The sequence below is a fragment of the Lissotriton helveticus genome, chromosome 5_1 (assembly GCF_964261635.1).
Source record: "Lissotriton helveticus chromosome 5_1, aLisHel1.1, whole genome shotgun sequence".
Taxonomy (NCBI): Eukaryota; Metazoa; Chordata; class Amphibia; order Caudata; family Salamandridae; genus Lissotriton; species Lissotriton helveticus.
In genome coordinates, this window is record NC_136065.1 from 2044310544 (window position 1) to 2044337472 (window position 26929).

Here is a 26929-nt window from a genome sequence, read left to right on the forward strand (position 1 = left end):
ACTTGGAAGCAAGAACAGGGGTCAGACGGAAGAATGGGTAGGAAGGAAGAACAGATCAGGAGGAAGGAAAGGAAGGCTGGAGGTTAGAAAGAGCGACAGGGGTCAGAAAGAATGACCAGGGTCTTGGCAGAAGGAAGGACAGGAATCAGAAAGGAGAACAGGAGTCTTGGGCGTGAGGACAGATATGGGTCAGAATCGAGGACAGGGATAGGAAGGAAGTACAGGAAGGACTGGGATCTCAGATCAGGATAAACAATAGAATGAAGTGAACGGCTGATCTGAGCTGAAGCAAACAAATGTGAAATGCTAATCTTCAGTCTACAATGCATGCTTAGGGTCTGGCTCTTAGGAGTAGTATGTATAAGATAAACAGGAGGGAACCCATAGACCAAGTTGGGATGGGTGTAGACTGTAAGCATAGACAATTCCCAACAGGTATCAATAGGAAGACAATTCAACGGGTGTATGCAATATGCATTACAAAAAAGGAAAAAAGGAGTCACTGTAAATTTGAGAACAAACGGGTATTATTCACCATTTAGAAAGCAAGGCAGGTCTTATGCAAGATCATACAGTTAAACAGCACTGTATACAGTAAATGGGGTGACAACCCAGTGGCACTTGGTGCAAGTGATATATACATGAATATATACAGTGAATAGTGATGGTGGTGCAAGTGCAGGGGTGAAAACAGCGTGGTCGGCGCGAAGTGACAGTGAAAATAACAGAGTAATGGCTCCAGAGATTTAAGTAATAATCACTTAAAACAAGATTCAATTTTAGGAGTACAAAACACGTAGGGCGCCATAAAATTAGGCTGTGTGGTCGACGGCGTTCGATCCTCATCAAATCGGGATCATCATCAGGACGGGGTTGTCGGGGAAAACAGTGCTGTGGGGTAAGGAAAGGACGAATCAAGGAAGGACCTTAGATCTGACGGATGCGCGACTAGCTAGCAGTGGGTAAGTTGCTGACAGAGAGGGACCGGCTGGGTTTACAGGTAGGTAGCCAGGGTTCTAAGTAGGCCCATGCGGGGTGGCAAGCGCCTGGTTTAAAGGCACAGGTATGGCGCTACAGGCGGCGCTGCACGTAAAAGGATTCTAAGCAAGCGGGCTGGGGTCTCTGATGGGCGGCAGAGGGCTAGCGTTAAAGCCCAGGACTGGCGCTGTGAGGAAAGACTGAATGAAAAAGCGCGGGAGCTGGGCGAAGGCAATAGCCTGGTGCGTCGCTCTGAAGTGGATGAATGAAAAACTTACAAGTCCGCTACTGTCAAAGTCGTGCGGTCGGAAGGGCTGGATACGTGGGTCCAGAGCTGCACAAAAGGGGGCTTAGTATTAGAGCAAGTGGTACAACAAAGTAAAATAAATTTTAAGTTGAGCCCGGAGGGCTATGAAATTACCTGAATGAAGGGTAGGGGATGTATGAGTCGGCGGGGGTGATCTGCGTCTAAGGGAAGGAAAGGGGTCATTAACCTCCAAAAGACTCGGAGAATGGACTAACAAACGATGTAGATGGGTGGGTGCTCAGAGCGGCTTACCTGAATGAATCAGAGGTATTTATCGTGGGTTAATCCGTGGTGTAGCTTCAAGCAATGAATGCGGGAGCTGAGCGCGGTAGGACAACAGCGCTGTTCAAAGTAGCCGTGGAAGGGGGGGCGGGGCAGGAGGCGAGACACTGCGCGCGCCCAGTAGGGAGGCGGGGTGAGGGGAGTGGCTGCCGGTTGCCGCGGCAACTCTAGTAACCAGGAAGAGAAAAGGAAAAACAAGCGCACTCTCGAAGCAGAGGCGTGTCGGTTCATATGGCAACCAGGGGAAGCCGTGTCAGGGCGGGTTGCCAGGATTTAAGATGGAGCGGGGCAGAGGTTAATAGGATACAGTGAGATGCAGCAAGGTTACTTGGCCATAATAAACGCACGATCCAACATCAGCGAAACATAATTACTGGGAGGCATTTTACAATCACATTTATAAACAGCCGGAGAAAAGCATTAATTATAAGCAATGTAAGATACAGTGGTTACATGCATTGAATATCCTAGAGTATGTCATTTCTACATGTGAACCTCAATGCGTAGAGCAGCTATATAAATTCAACCTTGTGTAAGCGATGGACGGCTATTTACTAGAAGGGCCATATATTCCATATCAGGTTTTGAACAAGAGGGCAGAGTCAACAGACATGATAAGTCCAGACAAAACACCATTATCATATGTAAAATGCATGCCAGATTTGGTTATTTGAACATGTGAACATTTGAGACAAGAGAACCGATAGTATGTTCAGAGTGATGGGCAGGGGATATTTCGGGGTGTCACGGAACCATGTTACACTTCAGATGAGAATAGTATTGTTCCACTCATCAAAGGTGTTTAGCCCGTGGTTCACCGAGTCCACTCTCGAGATCCATTTACATTCTGCTCTGTTGAGGAGGGCGGTCATGTTGCCACCTCTAACAGGTAATGTAGGTTTCTCGATGACAGTCCATCTGAGATCTGTATCTGCATGTGATTTCTCCAAGAAATGTGCAACTAGTGGAGCAGTTAATACCTTGCAATTTATCCGACTTTTGTGTTGGATTATGCGTTGTTTCACCATTTGAGTTGTTTGGCCGATATAGAGTAGGTCACATGGACAACGGATGGCATAGATGACATTCTGGGTTTTGCAGTTAGAATGGTGCGTGAGTTGATGGCTTTGGCCATTAAACAGGAATTCTTTGGTGTTTGCAGTCAAGTCACACACACTGCAAGATTGGCATTTGAAATGTCCAACAACTGGCTCCAATCCCCACGCAGCGGTGATGGTATGTTTTTCGGTTGAGGTGGTGGCCCATGTAATTGCGTGTACCAGGTGGTTGGCGATATTATTGCCCCTCTGGTAGGAAAAAAGGGGGGGCTCACGAAATTGTTCCTCACAGCGTAAAATCGGCCAGTTCTTCCTAATTATTCCAAAATAATTAGGAAGAACTGGCCGATTTTACGCCAAAATTATTCCAAAATAATTAGGAAGAACTGGCCGATTTTACGCTGTGAGGAACAATTTCGTGAGCCCCCCCTTTTTTCCTACCAGAGGGGCAATAATATCGCCAACCACCTGGTACACGCAATTACATGGGCCACCACCTCAACCGAAAAACATACCATCACCGCTGCGTGGGGATTGGAGCCAGTTGTTGGACATTTCAAATGCCAATCTTGCAGTGTGTGTGACTTGACTGCAAACACCAAAGAATTCCTGTTTAATGGCCAAAGCCATCAACTCACGCACCATTCTAACTGCAAAACCCAGAATGTCATCTATGCCATCCGTTGTCCATGTGACCTACTCTATATCGGCCAAACAACTCAAATGGTGAAACAACGCATAATCCAACACAAAAGTCGGATAAATTGCAAGGTATTAACTGCTCCACTAGTTGCACATTTCTTGGAGAAATCACATGCAGATACAGATCTCAGATGGACTGTCATCGAGAAACCTACATTACCTGTTAGAGGTGGCAACATGACCGCCCTCCTCAACAGAGCAGAATGTAAATGGATCTCGAGAGTGGACTCGGTGAACCACGGGCTAAACACCTTTGATGAGTGGAACAATACTATTCTCATCTGAAGTGTAACATGGTTCCGTGACACCCCGAAATATCCCCTGCCCATCACTCTGAACATACTATCGGTTCTCTTGTCTCAAATGTTCACATGTTCAAATAACCAAATCTGGCATGCATTTTACATATGATAATGGTGTTTTGTCTGGACTTATCATGTCTGTTGACTCTGCCCTCTTGTTCAAAACCTGATATGGAATATATGGCCCTTCTAGTAAATAGCCGTCCATCGCTTACACAAGGTTGAATTTATATAGCTGCTCTACGCATTGAGGTTCACATGTAGAAATGACATACTCTAGGATATTCAATGCATGTAACCACTGTATCTTACATTGCTTATAATTAATGCTTTTCTCCGGCTGTTTATAAATGTGATTGTAAAATGCCTCCCAGTAATTATGTTTCGCTGATGTTGGATCGTGCGTTTATTATGGCCAAGTAACCTTGCTGCATCTCACTGTATCCTATTAACCTCTGCCCCGCTCCATCTTAAATCCTGGCAACCCGCCCTGACACGGCTTCCCCTGGTTGCCATATGAACCGACACGCCTCTGCTTCGAGAGTGCGCTTGTTTTTCCTTTATTCTTCCTGGTTACTAGAGTTGCCGCGGCAACCGGCAGCCACTCCCCTCACCCCGCCTCCCTACTGGGCGCGCGCAGTGTCTCGCCTCCTGCCCCGCCCCCCCTTCCACGGCTACTTTGAACAGCGCTGTTGTCCTACCGCGCTCAGCTCCCGCATTCATTGCTTGAAGCTACACCACGGATTAACCCACGATAAATACCTCTGATTCATTCAGGTAAGCCGCTCTGAGCACCCACCCATCTACATCGTTTGTTAGTCCATTCTCCGAGTCTTTTGGAGGTTAATGACCCCTTTCCTTCCCTTAGACGCAGATCACCCCCGCCGACTCATACATCCCCTACCCTTCATTCAGGTAATTTCATAGCCCTCCGGGCTCAACTTAAAATTTATTTTACTTTGTTGTACCACTTGCTCTAATACTAAGCCCCCTTTTGTGCAGCTCTGGACCCACGTATCCAGCCCTTCCGACCGCACGACTTTGACAGTAGCGGACTTGTAAGTTTTTCATTCATCCACTTCAGAGCGACGCACCAGGCTATTGCCTTCGCCCAGCTCCCGCGCTTTTTCATTCAGTCTTTCCTCACAGCGCCAGTCCTGGGCTTTAACGCTAGCCCTCTGCCGCCCATCAGAGACCCCAGCCCGCTTGCTTAGAATCCTTTTACGTGCAGCGCCGCCTGTAGCGCCATACCTGTGCCTTTAAACCAGCCGCTTGCCACCCCGCATGGGCCTACTTAGAACCCTGGCTACCTACCTGTAAACCCAGCCGGTCCCTCTCTCAGTCAGCAACTTACCCACTGCTAGCTAGTCGCGCATCCGTCAGATCTAAGGTCCTTCCTTGATTCGTCCTTTCCTTACCCCACAGCACTGTTTTCCCCGACAACCCCGTCCTGATGATGATCCCGATTTGATGAGGATCGAAACGCCGTCGACCACACAGCCTAATTTTATGGCGCCCTACGTGTTTTGTACTCCTAAAATTGAATCTTGTTTTAAGTGATTATTACTTAAATCTCTGGAGCCATTACTCTGTTATTTTCACTGTCACTTCGCGCCGACCACGCTGTTTTCACCCCTGCACTTGCACCACCATCACTATTCACTGTATATATTCATGTATATATCACTTGCACCAAGTGCCACTGGGTTGTCACCCCATTTACTGTATACAGTGCTGTTTAACTGTATGATCTTGCATAAGACCTGCCTTGCTTTCTAAATGGTGAATAATACCCGTTTGTTCTCAAATTTACAGTGACTCCTTTTTTCCTTTTTTGTAATGCATATTGCATACACCCGTTGAATTGTCTTCCTATTGATACCTGTTGGGAATTGTCTTAGGAGTAGTAAGCATTCCCTCACCTGACTGGGCCAAAGTTGAAGGCGATGAAAAGAAGTAGCACCATCACACACACCACCTTCCGGTTATTGGAGCCAAACTTCATCTCCGTGTTCTGAAGAGAGTAAAAATATGCAGGCATTGGTGAAACAATTCACATAGGTGCTAGGAAAAGGGGAGACTGATCAAAATTGGCATGGAAAGAACACAGACTAAGCGCAGGCTTGTCATATACCTAGGCCCTGGAAGAGAGAGTCAAGGGTAGAAGGAAAGGCTAGAGTGAAAGTGTACAGAGATGGGCCAGGTTGTGTGAAGAACATCAAGGTCCATACCAGTGCATGATCATCCACGGCCAGCCAGAATCAATTGCCTGGATATGGAATTCCACACTCAATAAAGAACATATAACTAAGAACACAGAAACATTCCAACTGTGCCTTACGGGCATAACGTTTCTTCTATCCTTCAGTGCCCAGGACAAAAACAAAAATAAAAACAAAACCAAGGGATCCTGGATTAATAGAAGGGAAGAAAAGGTAACAATGAAAACCCCAGGCTACAGGGCCAGGAGGCTAGAAGTAACAGAACTTAAATAAAGACAATTGAGAAAACAAGTCCAAGTGAAGGATACCCTGGCCTAGAAATTGACCTAATCCTGTGAATATACAGGAGTCTAGAAATTAACATAATCCTTTAAATACTCAGGTGACCTATGGGTCCTTCGTCCACGCACAACTGTACTCTCCCATTGTATGCATCTTAAGGGACCCTCCCTTCCTATGACGCATTCGTATTCAACTAATCTCCTCCAACTTATACACCCATTCTTGAGTTGTTACTCTCAGTATCCACTCATGTCCAACTCAACTCATAATCACTTTTCTTCAAGAAACTACTGCAAGCTTCTACCTCTTAGGACGTTCAACCTCCAACCCTGGAGCAGAGCGTCACCCTCCTGCAATTCTGCTATTTTCCATTCAAGAGAAAATACCAATCATGCACTTCTTTGATGTCGGAAATTTGGTCAGCCCTGTCCCTACCGACTTACCATGACCACATTCAAATTGCCAGCTCTCAACTCACCTCCTTTCAATCATCAACCTCCAAATTTGCAATCACCCCAGCCACCAGTTCCTTTATCCAAGCAAGAACCATTTTGGTCCTGGGCTTTCTCCCTCTCATAACTGCAAATTGGTACTTTGTAGTCACACTGTTCTCATTTGCGCGATAGGTCCACATCATTTAGTGACGATTCTCTATACATATTGGTCACCCTCCAACACCTTTTGAAACCGGCCTTTAATTATCCTGTTGGTTCTTTTGACAATTCTACTGGACTGCGAGTTATAAAGCGGTATTCAGTCACGTTTAACCCATTGTTGACACAAAATGTTGTGAAGAATACCAAGATGCATTAGGGTGAAAAATGAGCTTTAATGCCAAGTATATACCACAGGGTGGCGATCCATGGCCAGCTAGGAATCAACTGCATGGACATGGAATTCCACACTCAAACAATATTGGAACTAGGAACACTGCTGTGCAATGTAACTTATACCAGGCAGACCAGTAATACAACACAAACATCCCAACTGTGCCATAAAAGCAGAACATCCGGCTCTAACGGCAGAGAGGGACGCTTGTGAGAGAGAACACTGAACAGGTACATCATGTAGGCTGACACTGGGATGAAGAATAGTATGGTAGAAACGAGGAAAGACCAGAAACAAAGAGTGCGGTAGGCGGTAGAGACAGGCGCATGTCTCGGTGCTTAATTTGTGAAAAAGAGTGATGTGTCCAAAGCTGCGCTCAAAAGCCGGCAGCTCGTGCCGAATACCAAGGTCGGTAGTATTTATCAACTACGAGATACTCCATGCCCTCTTTTCACGGCCTTGCCGGTTCCTGCTTTCTGTTTGGGATAGTTTTGCTATCTTTTTCTTCATCAGTCTTTTTGATCTGTTTTTTTCCCCTTCTCTTGCACACAGTAAATATCTGATACAGAAAAATAAGTGCAAATGTCCCCCATCATCAGCCACTGGCTCAAATTAAGCACTGCATGTCACATAGGTAGGTACGCGAACGAGGAGTTAGAATGGCGAGAGAGAGATAATGCTGCACATGATTTCGGTATAAAGACAGCAGGATAGGTTTGAGACAACAGACAATCAAGAATACAAGCATGAAGTGGTTTACAGGCTTCAGAGTGAGGTGCAGAGTGGGTGACTTAAAGGAAAGTCCACGAGGAGTGGAGAGAGGGGCTGTACACTGGCACAGGACACAGAGTTTTCAAATGAGATAGAGAGAAGACAGTGGAGTCAGGCGCGAGAATGCGAGAGCCTGCTGGACAGGATACTCGAATATACCCAACCCTAGAAACGGCCAGGGAGTAAAGAACCAGGCAACGTGTACATCAACAAGACTGAGATGCGTCTGAGAAATGAGTATTGACAGACCACTAGATAGTAAGAGAGAAAGAAACACAAGGGTGGCAGTCACAAAAGCAACAGGGAGACCGGCGTGGATGGGGACCGAGACAGAAGTACATAGAGATGATGAGAACTAGCTACACTGAAGATTAAGACTACCAGCATTGACAGACATATGTAGGCTCCCTGTATGCTTGTTTCAATGCCTTGATACCATCCAATCTCAGAGGTGACAAGATCCGTGTACCTGTGCCGAATCTACAATCCATTTCATCTCATCTCAGAGGTGACAGACACCAAGTTTCAAGTGAATGGCTCTGCCTAACTGTGCCCAGAGCATACCTTGTCGAAGAGGTGCAGGCTCTGTGTGTCAGTGGACTACTACAGACTATTGCGTCCCAGAAACAGCACGCCATGTGTACCTGTACCTACCCAACAGCCTTTCTAAGCTCAGTTGACAGCCTCTGCATAACTGCGCCCATGGCCAATCCAGTCTCAGAGGTGGCAGAATCTATAGGCCTGCCGATCGCCACTCCCCACCCATTCCCAGAAATGGCAGCCGCAGTATTCACATTCTCACCCTGCAGCCCATCCACTCTCACAGGGGAAAGGGTGTGTGTACACACTCCCACTTCACAGCCCATGCCATCTTACAGGTGAAAGGCTCTAGGTATAAACACCCACTCAGTCTTATAGGTGAATGGCTCTATGTATACACTTCCACTCTACAACCCATCCAGTCTCACCTGTGAAAGGCTCTAGGAATACACACCCACTCTACAGACCATCCCATCTCACAGGTGAAAGGCTCTAGGAATACACACCCACTCTACAGTCCATCCAGTGTCACAGGTGAAAGGCTCTAGGAATACACACCCACTCTACAGCCCATCTAGTGTCACAGGCGAAAAGCTTTAGGAATATACACCCACTCTACAGCCCAGCCAGTGTCACAGGTGGCAGTCTCTGTGTATACACTCCCACTCTACAGCCCACCCAGGCTTATAGGTGAAAGGCTCATGTATACACCTTCACTCTACAGCCCATCCAGTCTCACCGGTGAAAGGCTCTTGGAATACACACCCACTCTACAGCCCATCCAGTTTCACAGGTGAAAGGCTCTGAGTATACACTCCCACTCTACAGCCCATCCAGTCACAGAGTTGGAAGAGTCTATGTATGCATTCCTACTCTACAGCCCATAAACAATTAGATTTCCCTAATTTTTACTGCACCTTATTTTTTCCGAACTATTCATTCTGGTTCCACTTCCTAATTCTATTTTGTACAAAATCTTCTTTGATCTTGATTATCTGTTTCTAAATTCTGGTTATCCCTGCCTCTAAGTTCCTTCTAACTGCCTCTGCTATGACCACCGGTACTACTACTATTAGCCTGTCTGTAGCTAAGCGTGGCCAGTTGGCCACTCTTTATTTAAGGTTTTCTTTTGAATAAAACTCAGATTGACCAATAGCTCTAGCCACTGGGTCCAGTCCTTTGGGTTGTCCTCTTCTAGTCTTCTTAATCTTGAGGCTTTGACAATTTCCACCAACAAAATGCCCAACCAGATATTTGATATTTTACTAGTATTTTTGATAGGATAGAACATACTATACTGTTGTGGGGATTTGCACAGCCACATACAGAACTATGCACAAGAAAATAGGATGTTGGTGATGGGAGGTTGGACCTTACTCACATCTCAGTCAGAACCCACAATCCCCTGACTAACTAGCTATAGTGACTCATTAGGTCCCCAGTGTTACTGTGCTACTTTAGAGCTCAGGCAGTGTTCCACAGGGCGAGAGTACGCTTGGTGTTAATGTGCTCCTCTGAGTAAGGCTGTGGGGTATTGTGCCCCTCAATTTCAGAATGCATGTGCAGGCTCGATGCTATTTTGTTAGACCTCGGGATGGGTTCCCCAGAGCTCGGGTTGTCATCTGCAGTGCGAGGACAGGACTGAGTTACTGTAATCCTTAAAACTTGGGATGCGAGGTGAAGCTCAGTGTTACTGTGCTCCTCATTGTTTGTGTATGTGCTCTATGTTACAGTACTCGGAACGAGGGCAGGCTTGTTGCTACTGCATTCCTCCTAGCTCGGGCAGCAAGAGCAGGTTGGGTGTTATGTGCCCCTAGGATTGAGGGCAAGTTTACTGCAACTGCATTCCTCAGAGCTCTGTCTGCTAGTGTAGACTCAGTATTACTATATTCCTCAGAGTGAGAGCTAGCTTCCAGATACTTTACTCCTCAGTGCTCTGGCTGTGAGTGCACGTGGAGGGGTACTGTGCTCCTCAGAGCGAGAGCTGCAGGGGCTGGCTCAGTGTTACTGTGCTTCTAAAAGCAGGGGCTGGCTCAGTCAGTATTACTGTGCTCCTCAGAGCGAGGACTATAGGTGCTGGCTCAGTGTTACTGTGCTCCTCAGAGCGATGGCTGCAGGTGCTGGCTCAATGTCACTGAATGCCTTAGAGCGAGTGCTGGCTCAGTGTTACTGTGCAAGCCAGAGTGAAGGCTGCGAGTGCTGGCTCAGTTTTACTGTGCCCCTCAGAGCGAGGGCTGCAAGTGCTGCCTCAGTGTTACTGTGCAAGCCAGAGCCAAGGCTGAGAGTGCAGGCTCAGTGTTACTGTGCAAGCCAGAGCCAAGGCTGAGAGTGCAGGCTCAGTGTTACTGTGAAAGCCAGAGCCAAGGCTGCGAGTGCTGGCTCATTGTTACTGTGCTCCTCAGAGCGAGGGCTGAGGGTGCAGGCTCAGTGTTACTGTGCTCCTCAGAGCGAGGGCTGCGAGTGCAGGCTCAGTGTTACTGTGCTCCTCAGAGCGAGGGCTGCAAGTGCATGCTCAGTGTCACTGTGCTCCTCAAAGCGAGGGCTGCAAGTGCTGGCTCAGTGTTACTGTGCTCCTCAGAGGGAGGTGTGTGAGTGCTGGCTCAGTGTTACTGTGCTCCTCAGAGCGAGGGCTGCGAGTGCAGGCTCAGTGTTACTGTGCTCCTCAGAGCGAGGGCTGTGAGTGCTGGCTCAGTGTTACTGTGCTCCTCAGAGGGAGGTCTGTGAGTGCTGGCTCAGTGTTACTGTGCTCCTCACAGCGAGGGATGTGAGTGCTGGCTCAGGGTTACTGTGCTTCTCGGTGCTCAAGTGCTGGCTCAGTGTTACTGTGTTCCTCAGAGCGAGGGCTGGCACAGTGTTACTGTGCTCCTCAGAGCGAGGGCTGCGAGTGCAAGCTCAGTGTCACTGTGCTCCTCAGAGCGAGGGGTGCCAGGTCTGGCTCAGTGTTACTGTGCACCTCCGTGCTCTGATAGCAAAGGCAGGCTCAATGATACTGTATTCCTTCGAGTGGGGGCTGCGGATGCTGGCTCAGTGTTACTGTGCTCCTTAGTGCGGGTGCAGGCTCAGTGTTACTGTACTCCTCAGAGCGAGGCTGCAGGTGCTGGCTCAGTGTTACTGTGCTCCTCGGAGCGAAGGCTGCAGGTGCTGGCTCAGTGTTACTGTGCTCCTCAGAGCGAAGGCTGCAGGTGCTGGCTCAGTGTTACTGTGCTCCTCGGAGCTCAAGTTCTGACTCAGTGTTACTGTGCTCCTCAGAGCGAGGGCTGGCTTAGTGTTACTGTGCTCCTCAGAGCGAGGGCTGCGAGTGCTGGCTCAGTGTTACTATGCTCCTCAGAGCGAGGGCTGAGGGTGGAGGCTCAGTGTTACTGTGCTCCTTAGTGCGGGTGCTGGCTCAGTGTTACTGTGCTCCTCAGAGTGAGGACTGAGGGTGCAGGCTCAGTGTTACCGTGCTCCTAAGTGCGGGTGCTGGCTCAGTGTTACTGTGCTCCTTAGTGCGGGTGCTGGCTCAGTGTTACTGTGCTCCTCCGAGCGAGGACTGAGGGTGCAGGCTCAGTGTTTCTGTGCTCTTTAGTGCGGGTGCAGGCTCAGTGTTACTGTGCTCCTTAGTGCAGGCTCAGTGTTACTGTGCTCTTTAGTGCAGGCTCAGTGTTACTGTGCTCTTTAGTGCAGGTGCAGGCTCAGTGCTACTGTACTCTTTAGTGCGGATGCAGACTCAGTGTTACTGTGCTTAGTGCGGGCGCTGGCTCAGTGTTACTGTGCTTAGTGCGGGTGCTGGCTCAGTGTTACTGTGCTCCTTAGTGCGGGTGCTGGCTCAGTGTTACTGTGCTCCTCAGAGCGAGGGCTGGCACAGTGTTACTGTGCTCCTCAGAGCGAGGACTGAGGGTGCAGGCTCAGTGTTACTGTGCTCTTTGTTGTGGGTGCGGGCTCAGTGTTACTGTGCTCTTTCGTGCAGGTGGAGGCTCAGTGTTACTATGCTCCTGAGAGCGAGGACTGTGGGTGCAGGCTCAGTGTTACTGTGCTCCGTAGTGCGGGTGCTGGCTCAGTGTTTCTGTGCTCCTCAGAGCGAGGACTGAGGGTGCAGGCTCAGTGTTACTGTGCTCTTTAGTGCGGGTGCAGGCTCAGTGTTACTGTGCTCTTTAGTGCGGGTGCTGGCTCAGTGTTACTGTGCTCTTTAGTGCGGGTGCAGGCTCAGTGTTACTGTGCTCCTTAGTGCGGGTGCTGGCTCAGTGTTACTGTGCTCTTTAGTGTGGGTGCTGGCTCAGTGTTACTGTGCTCTTTAGTGCGGGTGCAGGCTCAGTGTTACTGTGCTCTTTAGTGCGGGTGCTGGCTCAGTGTTACTGTGCTCCTCAGAACAAGGGCGGCCAGTGCCTAGAACCACGCCAGGACTCAAAGAGGGGGCACAGAGCTAGGACAACGCTCCTAAACAGGGCCAAGAGCCAGGCTGGATGTTCCAGAGAAGCCCAACGCCAGGAATCACCTTAGAAGTGTGAGGCTTCCAAAGTAATGCAAAGCCAGGTCAGGGCTCACAAAGGGGCCCAGAACCAGGACAGGGCTCGCACGGAGCTAGGACAGGGCTCGCACGGAGCTAGGACAGGGCTCGCACGGAGCTAGGACAGGGCTCGCACGGAGCTAGGACAGGGCTCGCACGGAGCTAGGACAGGGCTCGCACGGAGCTAGGAGAGGGCTCGCACGGAGCTAGGACAGGGCTCGCACGGAGCTAGGACAGGGCTCGCACGGAGCTAGGACAGGGCTCGCACGGAGCTAGGACAGGGCTCGCACGGAGCTAGGACAGGGCTCGCACGGAGCTAGGACAGGGCTCGCACGGAGCTAGGACAGGGCTCGCACGGAGATAGGACAGGGCTCGCACGGAGATAGGACAGGGCTCGCACGGAGCTAGGACAGGGCTCGCACGGAGCTAGGACAGGGCTCGCACGGAGCTAGGACAGGGCTCGCACGGAGCTAGGACAGGGCTCGCACGGAGCTAGGACAGGGCTCGCACGGAGCTAGGACAGGGCTCGCACGGAGCTAGGACAGGGCTCGCACGGAGCTAGGACAGGGCTCGCACGGAGCTAGGACAGGGCTCGCACGGAGCTAGGACAGGGCTCGCACGGAGCTAGGACAGGGCTCGCACGGAGCTAGGACAGGGCTCGCACGGAGCTAGGACAGGGCTCGCACGGAGCTAGGACAGGGCTCGCACGGAGCTAGGACAGGGCTCGCACGGAGCTAGGACAGGGCTCGCACGGAGCTAGGACAGGGCTCGCACGGAGCTAGGACAGGGCTCGCACGGAGCTAGGACAGGGCTCGCACGGAGCTAGGACAGGGCTCGCACGGAGCTAGGACAGGGCTCGCACGGAGCTAGGACAGGGCTCGCACGGAGCTAGGACAGGGCTCGCACGGAGCTAGGACAGGGCTCGCACGGAGCTAGGACAGGGCTCGCACGGAGCTAGGACAGGGCTCGCACGGAGCTAGGACAGGGCTCGCACGGAGCTAGGACAGGGCTCGTACGGAGCTAGGACAGGGCTCTCAAACATGGCCTTAGAGCCAGGCTGGGTCTTCCATAGAAGCACAGAGCCAACACAGGGCTCACAAAGGGGCCTGGATGTTCTATTTATGCTGTGACTTACTAGTGCTCTGCTGCACACAATATTTACACCCAGCTTCCCATCTGTATAAATGGATTCCCCAGATCAGTGGTCTCAGTGGTGTGCAGTAGAATTTCCTCGAAATGAACTAATTTCTCAAATGTTATCACCACATAGAGCACATCAATATTAATTTTTGCAACCGGTAAAGAAATGGTCACATTGAACAATGCAATAGTTACTAAAAGGGCAGCATCAAGCCGGCAGTAATTAATTACTAACACTATCATGGAATGATCCAAGTACTGCCTAACACTTCCAACGGGGGAAGTTAGGACAGCTGTGATTGAGGGAATTATGTGACAGGGAATTAGAAGTGCTTAGTTCTTTGACATCACAGAGAATCAAGACGTAGGCTGGGTATTCCAGGGGGGTGTCGCAACGTGGGACGTGCGGAGTGACTGGGGCACAGAGCCAGGCTGGGGCTCATAGAGGGGGTCAAGAGCTAGATATTAATTTCCAGGGAGTGTGGAGGCAAGATGGGGTCTTGTGACTATGAAGCCTAACGACCCCCACCCTCGAACAGCCATAGACTCATGACAACTACACAAAACACAGGGGAGGTTTTGACAGCTAGTAGACAGTCAGAGTCCCAACAATCTAGATCTGGGCTCACCATAGTCAAACCTGAGACTTACACATAGAAAGAGACAGAAGAGGGACATCTGGGCAGAATTAAAGCCAGACAGTAGACAAAAGAGGAGACAGCTGGGCAAACGAAGACAGACCAGTTAGAGAAATAAGAAGAGCAGCACCTGGACAGACCCCTTCAGAAAGCAAAGACCCAAACAGCTAGGTAGTCCCAAAGACAGGCGGCTGGGTAGATACAGACAAACAAGACCTCCTCACCTCTCGCAGTACAGACTCCAGTTTCTTCTTGAGAATGGTGTTCTCCCGCCGCAGCTGCTCATTCTCTGACAGCGCATCCTGAAGTCGCGATTCAAGCCCCTGCATATACTCCTTCTTCTTCTTGCGCGACTGGCAGGCTGACTCCCGGTTCTTGATCATACGCTGCTGTCGCTTCAGAACCTTCACCTGAAGCAGAAGGTTAGCTGTTAAGCTTCACAGGACAGGATCATGCTAGATCAAAGTTATCCTACAGGAAAGATGCCCTAAATGATTCACTTGAGGTGTTTGTGCATCAGAGAAGAGCCTGTCCATCACCTGCTGTCCTGGAGGTTTGGAAGGGCAGCGTCCTTCCAAAACAGTCATACATGTGTTAAACTACAGCCTTACATGTGTTAAAAAGCGGTAAACAGCATAAGAACAAAATGGGTGGGAAACAGAACTCACAGCTCTCTGCTATTTGAAGATGCCTTCAGCAGAATTGTGCGCAAGCTCAAACACAAGCGGGTTTAGGGGCACTGCTGGATCAGCTACACTTTGGCCTGCCTCCTCTGCGAACAAGAATCCTTGCTACCAGGATAGATCCCACATCTCCTGCCAAGAGCAGAAACTACTTGGTGGTCATGGAAAAAAAACTGCTGACACTGAATGAAGCACCTGCATTCAAACTGATCTGAGCAATCTCTCAACTTCAACTAAGGGAATGTGCAAGATATTTACGTAGTGTGTTTCTTTAGAATCTTATATGTATCAAGTAAATTTAGGCAGCATTTTAAATCAAAGTGGTCCTATGTCACTTTTTTAAAATGTACACACTGGATGGTGCTTCATGAAAGAGTGGCAGTGCCACTCCTCCAAGCCCCTCAATAGTGTAGTACTGGCGTAAAGTTCCAACCTACAGTATTTGGCTGTCACTTCTCCACTGCACCCCCATCGCTGAGCCCCCGCAATTGTGTATCTCTGTTCCACACGAGTACTCACATCCATCTGCGGCCGGACGGACCCCATCGGGCTGGGCGCAGGGACGATGGTTTTGGCTTCAGCTTTGTTGCAGGTGGGTGTCATGCCTGCATTGGGTGTCTTGGCAACACTCCTCTTTGCCGGTTGCACCTTAAGTAGCCCTGGCACTGGAAGGTGCAGCATGTCGGCTTGGGACAGAACCACAGATGGCGCTGGAAAAAAAAACACACAAGAAGTCACTATTCTCCCCCAGGTGCTCTCCTCCCCCACCGAGCCCCGTATACAACCCCCTGAAACCGGTTACAGAATGAAATATTATATGTGGGGCACAAGTGGGAGGAAACGAGCAGTGTGATAAATGATCATTTGTGGAACCGAGGGACTACTAGAGTTGTGTTCCCGTATGCCCACCTGAGTTGAGTCTACTCTCAGTTGTTTTGTTGGGCAGCACCAAAAGTAGCTGAATGTCTGTACATCTAGACCTTCACCCACAAGCTGGGCACCTCTGAAACTCAGAGCTGACCAGATTGCAAACCAGTCACAACTGCCTGAAGATGCTTGAACCCACTGCCAGTTTTTTGTGGAGGTTATACTTCCTGTGGGTGGCATCTAGAGTAAGACACTGAAGGCTTTATGGCAACGGTACCTTGAACCATCCAGCCTCTGCCTGTGGGTAATGTCAATAAAAAGTTTAGACATGAAACAAAAAGTTTTTATCACCCAGCCTCTAGATGGTGGAATGATGATATCCCTAAATCAGATTGACCGGGACAGCGCATTGGCCTTAAAGAAAATTTGGTTTTTATTATGGGGGTTGGGGGTCGTTGCGGTGTGACTTCAAGAAGTGTGAGAAAGATGGGAGGAGGGCAGGGAGTGGGTGGGGTGCTACCAATGATGCGGAGGTACATTAAGGGCTGATTATAAAGCCTTCAACAGGACCCGATTAAGATTAAGTGGGATGGACGAGCTGCTGTTTGCATGACATTAGGTCAGGCAGCTCAGTCTGTGCCCCTCGGAATATTTGCGACCCCGATCCTGGGCCTTGTTCGCCCATGCCAAAGGCCAGCTTCGGATGCCATGCATGTAAATCTACAACTGTTAACGATGTCACGCATGTATATTACGTTTAGGCTGCTGAAATGTGTTTGTGATGCCCTTCTTTCAGTCACCAAGAGTTTTAAAGTAGGAAAGATGGCTGTTCTCCCCAATGCATGCAGTTGGCAGAGTGGGTCGTTAGCAGGTGGAATCACTTCACAGACAGACATGCAGGCAAAGGGTTACCTGATAGTGTCGGCTGGAGGGGAGGAGAGCTTGGCATAGACTTTAGGAGTATAGTACTGCCAGAAGGGGTGGTGGCAGTGCTGGCGATGTTGGCGGGAGGAGCTGTGACAGTAGTCACCAAGACCGGTTTGGGCTGAATAGCAGGCTTCCTGCTCAAGATACTGCAGGTCTTCAGGTCTGTGGGTGTTTTACCTGGAAGAAAGTAAAGGCTGGGTGAGGGCAATGGAAGAACTGTAGAGGCCGGGGTGGCTGACAAAGGGCAGACGAAGAGCAACGTAGGAGGACTGGGGGAAGGGCAGACATAGACAGAAAAGAATAATGGCAACAAGAGAAGGAGGCTACAACAGAAGAGGGTTAGAAATGAAGATGAACAGAAAGAAGCTAGCAAGAGACGGTGAGGAAAGAGAGAGAGGGCAAGGAAAAAGAACAGGTACCAGCAAAGCATATTAGTGAAACAGAGGAAAAGTAAAGTTGCTCTTACTTCTGGTTCACCCTTTACAACCACTCAGGAAGTCCTGTAGACAGGACACAAAATGCTCCTCCTAAAAATACACTCACTTTAAACCAGCATGAGCGCCTCCTCCTTGTGCACCAGGCCCAACACCAATTCGAGATGTGTTTCTGCATGTTTGGCTGGAACACGCCGTGTTCCTAAGAGGGAGTTGGCTGGAGGCATTGTGAAGGAAGAAGTGCCAGAACAAAGAGAGCCAGAATCCATGAAAGAGTTGAATTTCTAACTAGTTAGAAGCCTGACTGCACAAGCTCAACTTACTGGGCGGGAGGCATGCATACCGTATGCCGGAAAGCTTCTGGCACAAGGTTTCAGAAAAATAACTTTTAAATCCAAAAGAAAGTTGTATCCTGTCAATAATGCTTCAGAGGAGCATGTAGGGTAGATCAAGCAGCTAAATATGTCTGCATTGGGTGCATTTCCCAGAATTCAATGACGCTGCCTTGGCTGTGGTACAATAAGCCTAAAGTCTTGGAAAAGATTAACAAAACATCCTTGTGACTTATCGTTCTAAAGAAAGAGGCTATTTTAATGGCTTTTCTTCCCCTCAATTGTCCATGGTCTTTTATTATTTGTCGAAACCTGAAGAAGGACCGATCTTTACCTCTACCCAATGCTGCCGTTAACAGCTTACTGAGACAGAAGCTTTTCCATCTGTATAAAGAGGTCATCTTCTTATGACCAAATATTCTGAAACTGTTGGTGCTGAATGCATTCTTGTTAAGATAAAAATAGACTTTCCACAACCCTTAAGCAGAAATGCTTTAGCTAAATGTGGTTGATTCTTCTCCCCGCCCCCTAGAGTCTGAAACAGGCATTGTATCCACTTGGGATCTTTGAGGAAGGCGCTCTACTGGCTGATCGCAGGACATCCAGTTCCATCTGGTGAAACGGTCTACCCCTCGGCTTTAGATGTGGTGGTGCCAGATACAGAATGGTCCAAAGAAAATGATGTCTGTTCAGTGTTATTCTACACACTAATCACTACAGGTCCAGGAAACAGTACATTAGTCTAAAGCGCAGACTGAGGAGGAGGGAGGGTGGGAGAGGATGTGAATGAGTACCTGGAGTGAAAGAATATTTGGGAGAACTCAAATCACCAAGAGAAAAAGCAGACAATGAACGAGAGAACCTTTCAGGAGATGATAGGCATTGAGAGAGTTGGAATTCCAGCTCTGACCCAGAATTACTAAGAATATAGTTACAGCATTTGGGCTCACTATCTGTAGTGTGGGATGCAAATCCCCTATAGCTTTGAAATGAAAGATTCCTGGAGCTGAAACTGGTCCTAAACTGAAATACTCTCTCCATTTTTCCTTTTGCTTCCTCGCTCTTGTCCTCGTGTTGACTCACTCTTGTCCTTCCTCTCTCTCATCCACTTGTCATTCATCTTTCTCTGACAAAGAAGGATCATACACAAAATCCCCTTTTGAAGGTTTTACGGCTCCTTCACCTCTTGCTTCCCAAAATAGGGGAACCTATGTGTTTCCGAATAGAATATATATTTATATACATCTCAGGTGGAACTCACACTGCATGTGCCCTGAATGTGTGTGTCTGTGTGTCGGTGGTGTGTGTGGCTAAGTCCTCACAATAAGTTCCCTTAACTGATAACTTGCGGAGCACACTCACTCTAATTTCTGCTGCTTATATTCCAGAATTAAAAAGTACTACAAATGTCAAGAAACGCAATTCTGAAAACCAGCTCTAATTAATAATAAAAAATGTAGAGTTTAATTTTATGTTGTAACTTGGACAATTTCAGGAACATCGGCGAAGCCTCCATCACCATGCTATGGGTGTCCTGTATCAAGTGAAATATCAACACACTTAGCTGCACTACAGAGCCACATAGAATTAAATCCTAATTAACATCTGGAATAGAAATAAGAAATACTGCTCAAACACTGTCAACTAAAGGCCAAGCCTCCACTATTACGACTCTTGTGGAAAAGTAAATTTTGCCATGTTATATGTGCCTACGTGTTCCCCATCCTATAATATATGTGCATGATCGATATGCGTATATATCCCCCTATGATCGATTAAAGACGCAATTATGGTTGTGTCCAACTCTAGTATGTCAGTATCCAGTTCTCGTGAAAGCAACGAGTATTAGGCCTATGTTGCCACGTTTTACAGTGTGCACGTTATTTCATTGAATTGTCCCCGTTTCTAGGCCTCAAAAGGGCCCTGACACCAGATTCAAACTCCAGTCTCCTGAACCCACTCCGAGGAGCGAAGCAGCCCCCACCTGCATCCCTGACCCTTCACTTACTTCCGCCGCGCAGCGCGGTGCCCGGCCTGGCTCTGCCTGCCTGTCTGCCAAGATTTTGTTATGCTTCTAGTTCTCAGTCCAGCTCCTCGTCTTCGCATTCCTAAGCTACTGAACCGCATAAACAGTTTCAGCCATGGTCTAGTCTTTCTGTCTCCATGTAAGAGAAATACTGTATTAATATTCATAGAATATTCCTAGTTCACGCAATACATGTAGAATAGATGCATGCACCAGCCTTAGTGTCAAGTAGCCTTTGCCCTGATAACTTTTAGTTTCTATCAACATGTACTCCAAACACCAGATACCAGATATGCTATAGGTACATGTCGTCCTGACACCGCAGACTTTAGTCTCCTCTTCTAGTGCAGAAGTCATAGCCCCCAGTTCTTCCTGGTAACACGTCATTGCCCGTTTGCGCGCACCACTAGGTTAAAGGTCCCAGCCACTCTCAGGTAGCCCCCTTCATGTTTCCGCCTGTTAGACGGGGACCTGGAGGGTCGGCCGAGCACAAGGGAGAGGCCTCCAGTGAGGACCGTCTCTAACGATCGCACAGACCGGTAACTTCCCCCCCACAGATGGACACCACACGAAGATCAGGGCAACACCTTTTATAGGCAAATCTTGGAGTAGGGTGGTACGATACAAGGTGATCAGGACACGATGATCCTCTCAATTCTACTCTCTAGTAGGGGAAGGGGGTAGCGGGACAGTCTTGGTACCCACAGGTACTGAGGTGTAATGGTGGTAGCTCCCAATCCTCGAGCTCGGTGTTCGGAGGGGTCAGACCGCGGCAGCGCCAGCAGGGCCCGAAGAGGTCGTAGGTGGCAACGGGCCGCGGCAGCGCCAGCAGGTCCCAACGAGGAGGAAGGTTGCAGAGGGCCGCGGCAGCGCCAGCAGGTCCCGAAGAGGTCGTAGGTGGGAACGGGCCGCGGCAGCGCCAGCAGGTCCCAACGAGGAGGAAGGTTGCAGAGGGCCGCGGCAGCGCCAGCAGGTCCCGAAGAGGTCGTAGGTGGCAACGGGCCGCGGCAGCGCCGGCAGGTCCCAACGGGGATGAAGGTTACGACGGGCCGCGGCAGCGCCAGCAGGTCCCACGGGGATGAAGGTTGCAGAAGGCCGCGGCAGCGCCAGCAGGCAGGACAATAGTTCACAAGGCAGGGCTGTGGCAGCGCCAGCAGTCCGTCAAGGATGAGTTTGTCGCGGTGTCTCTCGACTCCAGGATACAACTGCCTTCCTGTCCTGGGGCTGCCTCAGTTATAGGTCTGGCGCCCTTTGATGTCCGGACCCTCGCTCTTGGAGGTCGGGAGGTCTGGGATGAGGGAGTCCAGACACCCAGCAGGGGGGTGGAGCCAGCGCCCGAGGAGGCTGGGGGTGCTCGGCACCTGGCGGGGGAGAGCCATTGACACTTCTTACTCCCATTGACCTGCCAAGTGGTCCGTTCACCGCCTGGGTGGATGGTGGTGCCGGGATGTCGGGGCCTGGCCAGGGTCAGGGTCGGGGTCGGGGTCGGGGTCGGGGTCGGGGTCGGGGTCGGGGCCGCGCGGCCGCGTGGTGCCGTGTCCAAGATGGCGGCTGGGCCGGGCAATGGTGCTGACGGTGGCCCGGGCCCGTGACACAGGGACATCCGGGGGCAGGCGTCCCATGGGGGACGGGGTGCGGGTTTGTTCTGTGGGTAGTACCTGGAAGGCCGGGACCCGGGCCCTGTCCTGCGGGGAGGGAGCGAGCCCTTCATGGGGCCTGTCCAACATGCGTCCCCCCCAGCTGAAGGCGGGGAGAGTCACCCATCTTCTTGGGGACTTTCCTCGTCGAGGCGGAAAAAGCGGGACAGGCCGTCCGCGTTGGCGTGGTCTTGACCAGGGCGATGCTCCACAGTGAAGTCCATCCCCTGCAGGGAGATGGACCATCGCAATAGTTTGGGGTTCTCCCCCCGCATCTGCATGAGCCATTGCAGGGGCCGATGATCTGTCTGTACTCGGAAATGGGTTCCGAAGAGGTACGGCCGGAGCTTCTTGAGGGCCCATACCACTGCGAAGGCCTCTCGCTCAATGGTGCTCCAGCGCTGTTCTCGGGGCAGTAGGCGTCTGCTGATGAAGGCCACTGGTTGGTCCACTCCTTCGGGGTTCAGTTGGGAGAGGACGGCCCCAATACCATGGTCGGAGGCATCGGTCTGCACGATGAACTCGCGGCTGTAGTCGGGGGCCTGGAGCACAGGAGCGGTGCACATGGCGGCCTTCAGCGTCTCGAAGGCTGCTTGACAGTCGGGAGTCCAGTTGACTCTTTTTGGGTGGTTCTTAGACGTGAGTTCCGTGAGGGGCCCCACAATGCTGCCATAGTCCCTTACAAACCGCCGGTAGTATCCGGTGAGCCCCAGGAAGGCTCGGACCTCGGTTTGTGTTTCGGGGGGTTGCCAGGACTGAATGGCAGCTACCTTGAGTTGGAGGGGGGCCACCAGACCGCTCCCCACTTGGTGTCCGAGGTAGGTCACGGACCCCTGGCCGATTTGGCACTTGCTGGCCTTTATGGTGAGGCCGGCCTGTTGGAGGGCCTGCAGGACCTCTCTGAGGTGGTGGAGGTGGTCTGTCCAGTGGCGGCTGTATACCGCGATGTCGTCCAGGTAGGCGGCGCTGAATTCTTCGAGGCCCGCCAATACCTGGTTCACCAGTCTTTGAAAAGTGGCTGGAGCGTTCTTCATGCCGAAGGGCATCACTCTGAAATGGTAGTGCCCATCCGGGGTGGAGAAAGCGGAACGTTCTTGGGCTCTGGGGGTGAGGCCGATCTGCCAGTAGCCCGCTGTCAGGTCGAAGATGCTTAGGTAGCGGGCTGCCCCCATGCGGTCGACTAGTTCATCTGCTCGGGGGATAGGGTGAGCGTCGGTTCGGGTGACCCCGTTCAGACCCCGATAGTCAATGCAGAACCGGAGTTCAGGGGTGGTACCCGGGGCCGCGGCCTTGGGGACCAGGACGACCGGGCTGGCCCAGGGACTGTCCGAAGGTTCGATGACTCCGAGGGCGAGCATCTTGGAGACTTCTTCTTGGATGCATGTACGTACCCGATCCGGTACTCGGTACGCCCGGTGTCGAACAGGAGGACTGTCCCCCGTGTCCACGTCGTGCAGGCACCAGGAGGTGACTCCGGGTGCGAGGGAGAACAGGTTTGCGAACGGCAGCAGGAGGGCCCGGCAATCTTGACGCTGCTCTGGGGTCAGGGCCTCGGAGAGTCGGACCCCGTCCACCGAACCATCTCTTTCCCGGGTCCTCAGTAGGTCAGGGAGGGGCTCGGAGTCTCCTTCTGCGCCACTGTCGGTAGCCATCAGCAGGCTGAGCTCTGAGCGCACGAAGTGGGGTTTGAGTCTGTTGGCGTGGAGGACCCGGAGGGGGTTCCGGGGGGACTCCAGGTCGATGAGATAGGTGACGGGACTCTTGCGCTCGATCACCTTGAAGGGCCCCGTCCATTTGTCCTGCAAGGCACACGGTTCGATGGGGGACATCACCCATACCTGCTGACCCGGTTCAAACTCGATGGTGGAGGCATGTTGGTCGTACCACTTCTTCATGTCCTCTTGACTGGCCTCCAGATTGGCTTTAGCGATCTCCCGGAATTTCCGGGTCTGATTGCGGAGGGTCAGGAGGTATTTGTAGACGTCTGGAGGGGTTTTTAGGGGGGCCATTACCCATTCTTCCTTCACTAGGCTGAGAGGCCCGCGAACGGGGTGTCCGTACAGGAGTTCGAAGGGGCTGAAGCCGAGGGACTTCTGGGGGACTTCTCGGTAGGCGAAGAGGAGGCACGGTAGTAGCACGTCCCACTGGCGGCGTAGGGGTTCTTCCAGCCCCATAATCATCCCCTTGAGAGTGCGGTTGAACCGCTCGACCAGTCCGTTCCCCTGGGGGTGATAGGGTGTTGTGAATCGGTAAGTGACCCCGCACTGCTGCCAGAGGGATTTCATATACTTTGAAATAAAGTTTGTACCCCTGTCGCTGACGACTTCCCGGGGGAAGCCCACTCGAGAGAAGATCCCCATTAAGGCTCGACCCACTACTGGGGCTGTTATAGTGCGAAGGGGGACCGCCTCAGGATAGCGGGTAGCGTGGTCCACCAGGACCAGGATGAAGCGATGCCCCTGTGCTGTTCGGGGGTCCAGGGGCCCCACAATGTCTATTCCCACCCTTTCGAACGGGGTGGTCACCACGGGGAAGGGTTGCAGGGGTGCCTTGAGTTTGCGGCCGCTCTTCCCGCTGGCCTGGCAGGTCGGGCAGGACCGGCAGTGGTTGGAGACGTCATTTCTCATTTTGGGCCAAAAAAAGTGAGTCACCAGGCGGTGGTAGGTCTTGTCTTGCCCCAGGTGCCCAGCCAGGGGGACATCATGGGCCAGGTTCAACAGGAAGTCTCTGAAGTGGAGGGGCACCACCAGCACTCGCCCGGCCCCCAGTTCTGCGATTCTTTGCTCGCTGTACAAGAGATCATTGTCCCAATAAACCCAGTGGGCCCCGGTGGTGTCTCCTTGGCCCTGGGCGAGCGCTTGCTGTCGCAGTCCCTCGAGGGAGGGGCAGGTCTTTTGCTCCCGCCGGAATTGTTCTTGGGTGGGCCCCCCTTCTTGACGCCACTGAGCCAGGTCGGGAAGCTCGGGGGGCTGTGTGGACCCCTCTGTGGTGGGGTCCGGGTGGTCGGTCTGGAGGAAGTCCTCTTCTGGAGCGATCGAGGGCGGAGGTGCTGCCCATTCGGGTTCTTCTGGTCCAGGGATGGTGCGGGTGGCCATGGACCGGGTGGTCACGCACGCCCAGTCCGGGAGACCCAACATCCCCAGATGCTCTCTTCTTTCAACAGCTGCCCACGGGGAGCTCTCAAGATCGTTCCCCAGGAGGCAGTCCACGGGGGCATCGTCGCGGACAGTTACTTTCAGCATGCCGGACACTCCTCCCCATTCGAAGGGGACGCAGGCCATCCGACACAGGCTCTCCGAGTTATCTGCCGATCGGACGGGGCAAAGCACGTTTGGCAGGATTTGTTCTGGGGTCACCAGGTGACAACGGACGGCCGTCACACTGGCCCCGGTGTCACGCAGGGCCTCGGCCTTGCGCCCATTTATGCTCACCCATTGGCTGTACTTCCGAGTGTTGGCGGGCAGGGGAGTCCGCGGGACCATGTCTCTTCCTCCTAGGCATGCCAGGGTCATGGCGGCGGGTTCCCACTCGCACTGCTCCGACTCGTAGGCCTCAGAGTCTTCGGAGACTTGTTCTTCTCCTAGGGCGGCGGCCGCCACCTGGCGGGGCCCGGGAACCTGGTTCTTCGGGCAGGTCGGGTCACTGGCATAGTGGCCGACTCGCTGGCATCGATGACACGTCACGTTGGCTCGGAACCCCAGGCGCATCGGGGGGTTTCCCCGGCCCGCTGGGGGCGGGGTGGCGTTAGCGGGAGCGGCTGGGACCGCGTCTCTGCCCCGGCCCTGTCCTCCACCTCCTCCCCAGGGGCGATGATGACCTTGGTTGGTTCTGTTCTGCTCGTTCGGCCCACTCCGGGCCACTCGGGTGGTCTCCCACCGGTCAGCCTCGGTGGCGAGCTGCCGTGGGTCAGTCAATTTACTGTCGAGGAGGTGCTGCCTGAGCTCGACGAAGCAGTTGTTGGAGAGGTGCTCCCACACAATGAGATTGAAGAGTTGTTCGTAAGTGGTTACGTTGTTACCCTTGATCCATCCCTCGAAGGCCCGGCTGAAATAGTTCACGTATTCCAACCACGTTGTACCTGGGATCCGGGTGCAGTTGCGGAACCTCTGGCGGTACATTTCGGGCGTAAGCCCATATCGACTGAGGAGGGCGGCCTTCATGTGGTCATAGGACGTCATTTGATGGTCCGGAAGCTGCAGCAGGGCATCACGGCCCTCATTGACGAATCTCCCCCATAGACCGGCTCCCCAGTCACTTCGAGCGACCCGGTGGGCAGTCATGGCGATCTCATAGGCCTTGAACCACTGCTGTATGTCGTCGATTCGGTGATATTCTCGGACCACATCCTTGGGGATGTGGACCTTCTGCTCGGTAGTACCCGGGGAGCGCGGTGGCTCGGGCACCCCTAGGTTTTTGTGCAGTTTGCGTATTTCTATCTCCGCTAGTTTGCACTCGTGCTCGTATGCCAGAAGTTTTTCTTCGAGATCCCTCTGTCTCTGTTTTTCCTCTCGCTCTTCTCTGAGCCGTAAGTGTTCTAAGTTTATTTTTTGTTCCGCCAGCTTCAATTCTCCGTCTAATTTGAGTCGTGCCAAGTCTAACTCATGTAATCTATTTTTTTCCCGCTCCTGGATCTCTTCTCGGGAGGGGCCTGTTCTCCGTTCTTCCGTCAGGGTGGTGTTGACTTCCGGGGCTACGGGGTCCCGGGGGGTTGCGGTATTCGTCTCTGTCCAGGCCTCTAGGGCGCTTTTGAAGTCTTCTTTTGTGCTTAGCCCGGTGGTAGCAGTGCCTAAATCCATGCAAAATTGTTTGAGCTCTCGGTGGTTGTATTCTTCCAGCCTTTCCATCTGGAACTTCTCTGCCGATCCGCTCTCTTTGGTCGTCATTGTGGTTTTAGTCGTAGGGTGAGTTCCTGTCTGTACGGTACGCGTTGGTTCGGATCGCGCCGCTGGCCACCAATGTTAGACGGGGACCTGGAGGGTCGGCCGAGCACAAGGGAGAGGCCTCCAGTGGGGACCGTCTCTAACGATCGCACAGACCGGTAACTTCCCCCCCACAGATGGACACCACACGAAGATCAGGGCAACACCTTTTATAGGCAAATCTTGGAGTAGGGTGGTACGATACAAGGTGATCAGGACACGATGATCCTCTCAATTCTAGTCTCTAGTAGGGGAAGGGGGTAGCGGGACAGTCTTGGTACCCACAGGTACTGAGGTGTAATGGTGGTAGCTCCCAATCCTCGAGCTCGGTGTTCGGAGGGGTCAGACCGCGGCAGCGCCAGCAGGGCCCGAAGAGGTCGTAGGTGGCAACGGGCCGCGGCAGCGCCAGCAGGTCCCAACGAGGAGGAAGGTTGCAGAGGGCCGCGGCAGCGCCAGCAGGTCCCGAAGAGGTCGTAGGTGGGAACGGGCCGCGGCAGCGCCAGCAGGTCCCAACGAGGAGGAAGGTTGCAGAGGGCCGCGGCAGCGCCAGCAGGTCCCGAAGAGGTCGTAG

At 51.9% G+C, this 26929-nt stretch overlaps 1 protein-coding gene across 2 annotated transcripts in view; it reads right to left on the bottom strand.

Moving 5' to 3' along the window:
- Positions 1 to 26929, bottom strand: part of ATF6B (activating transcription factor 6 beta) — a 316305-nt gene that overhangs the window by 95439 nt on the left and 193937 nt on the right. Inside the window, exons 6-9 of one of the 2 annotated variants that reach the window (XM_078645879.1) lie at positions 16996 to 17187; positions 15736 to 15926; positions 14758 to 14943; positions 5552 to 5643 (exon numbers count right to left, since the gene is read on the bottom strand). In XM_078645879.1, coding sequence (XP_078502005.1) covers positions 5552 to 5643; positions 14758 to 14943; positions 15736 to 15926; positions 16996 to 17187 — 661 coding nt within the window. The remainder of the gene's footprint in view (positions 1 to 5551; positions 5644 to 14757; positions 14944 to 15735; positions 15927 to 16995; positions 17188 to 26929) is intronic. The other variant, XM_078645880.1, reaches the window with a different exon arrangement.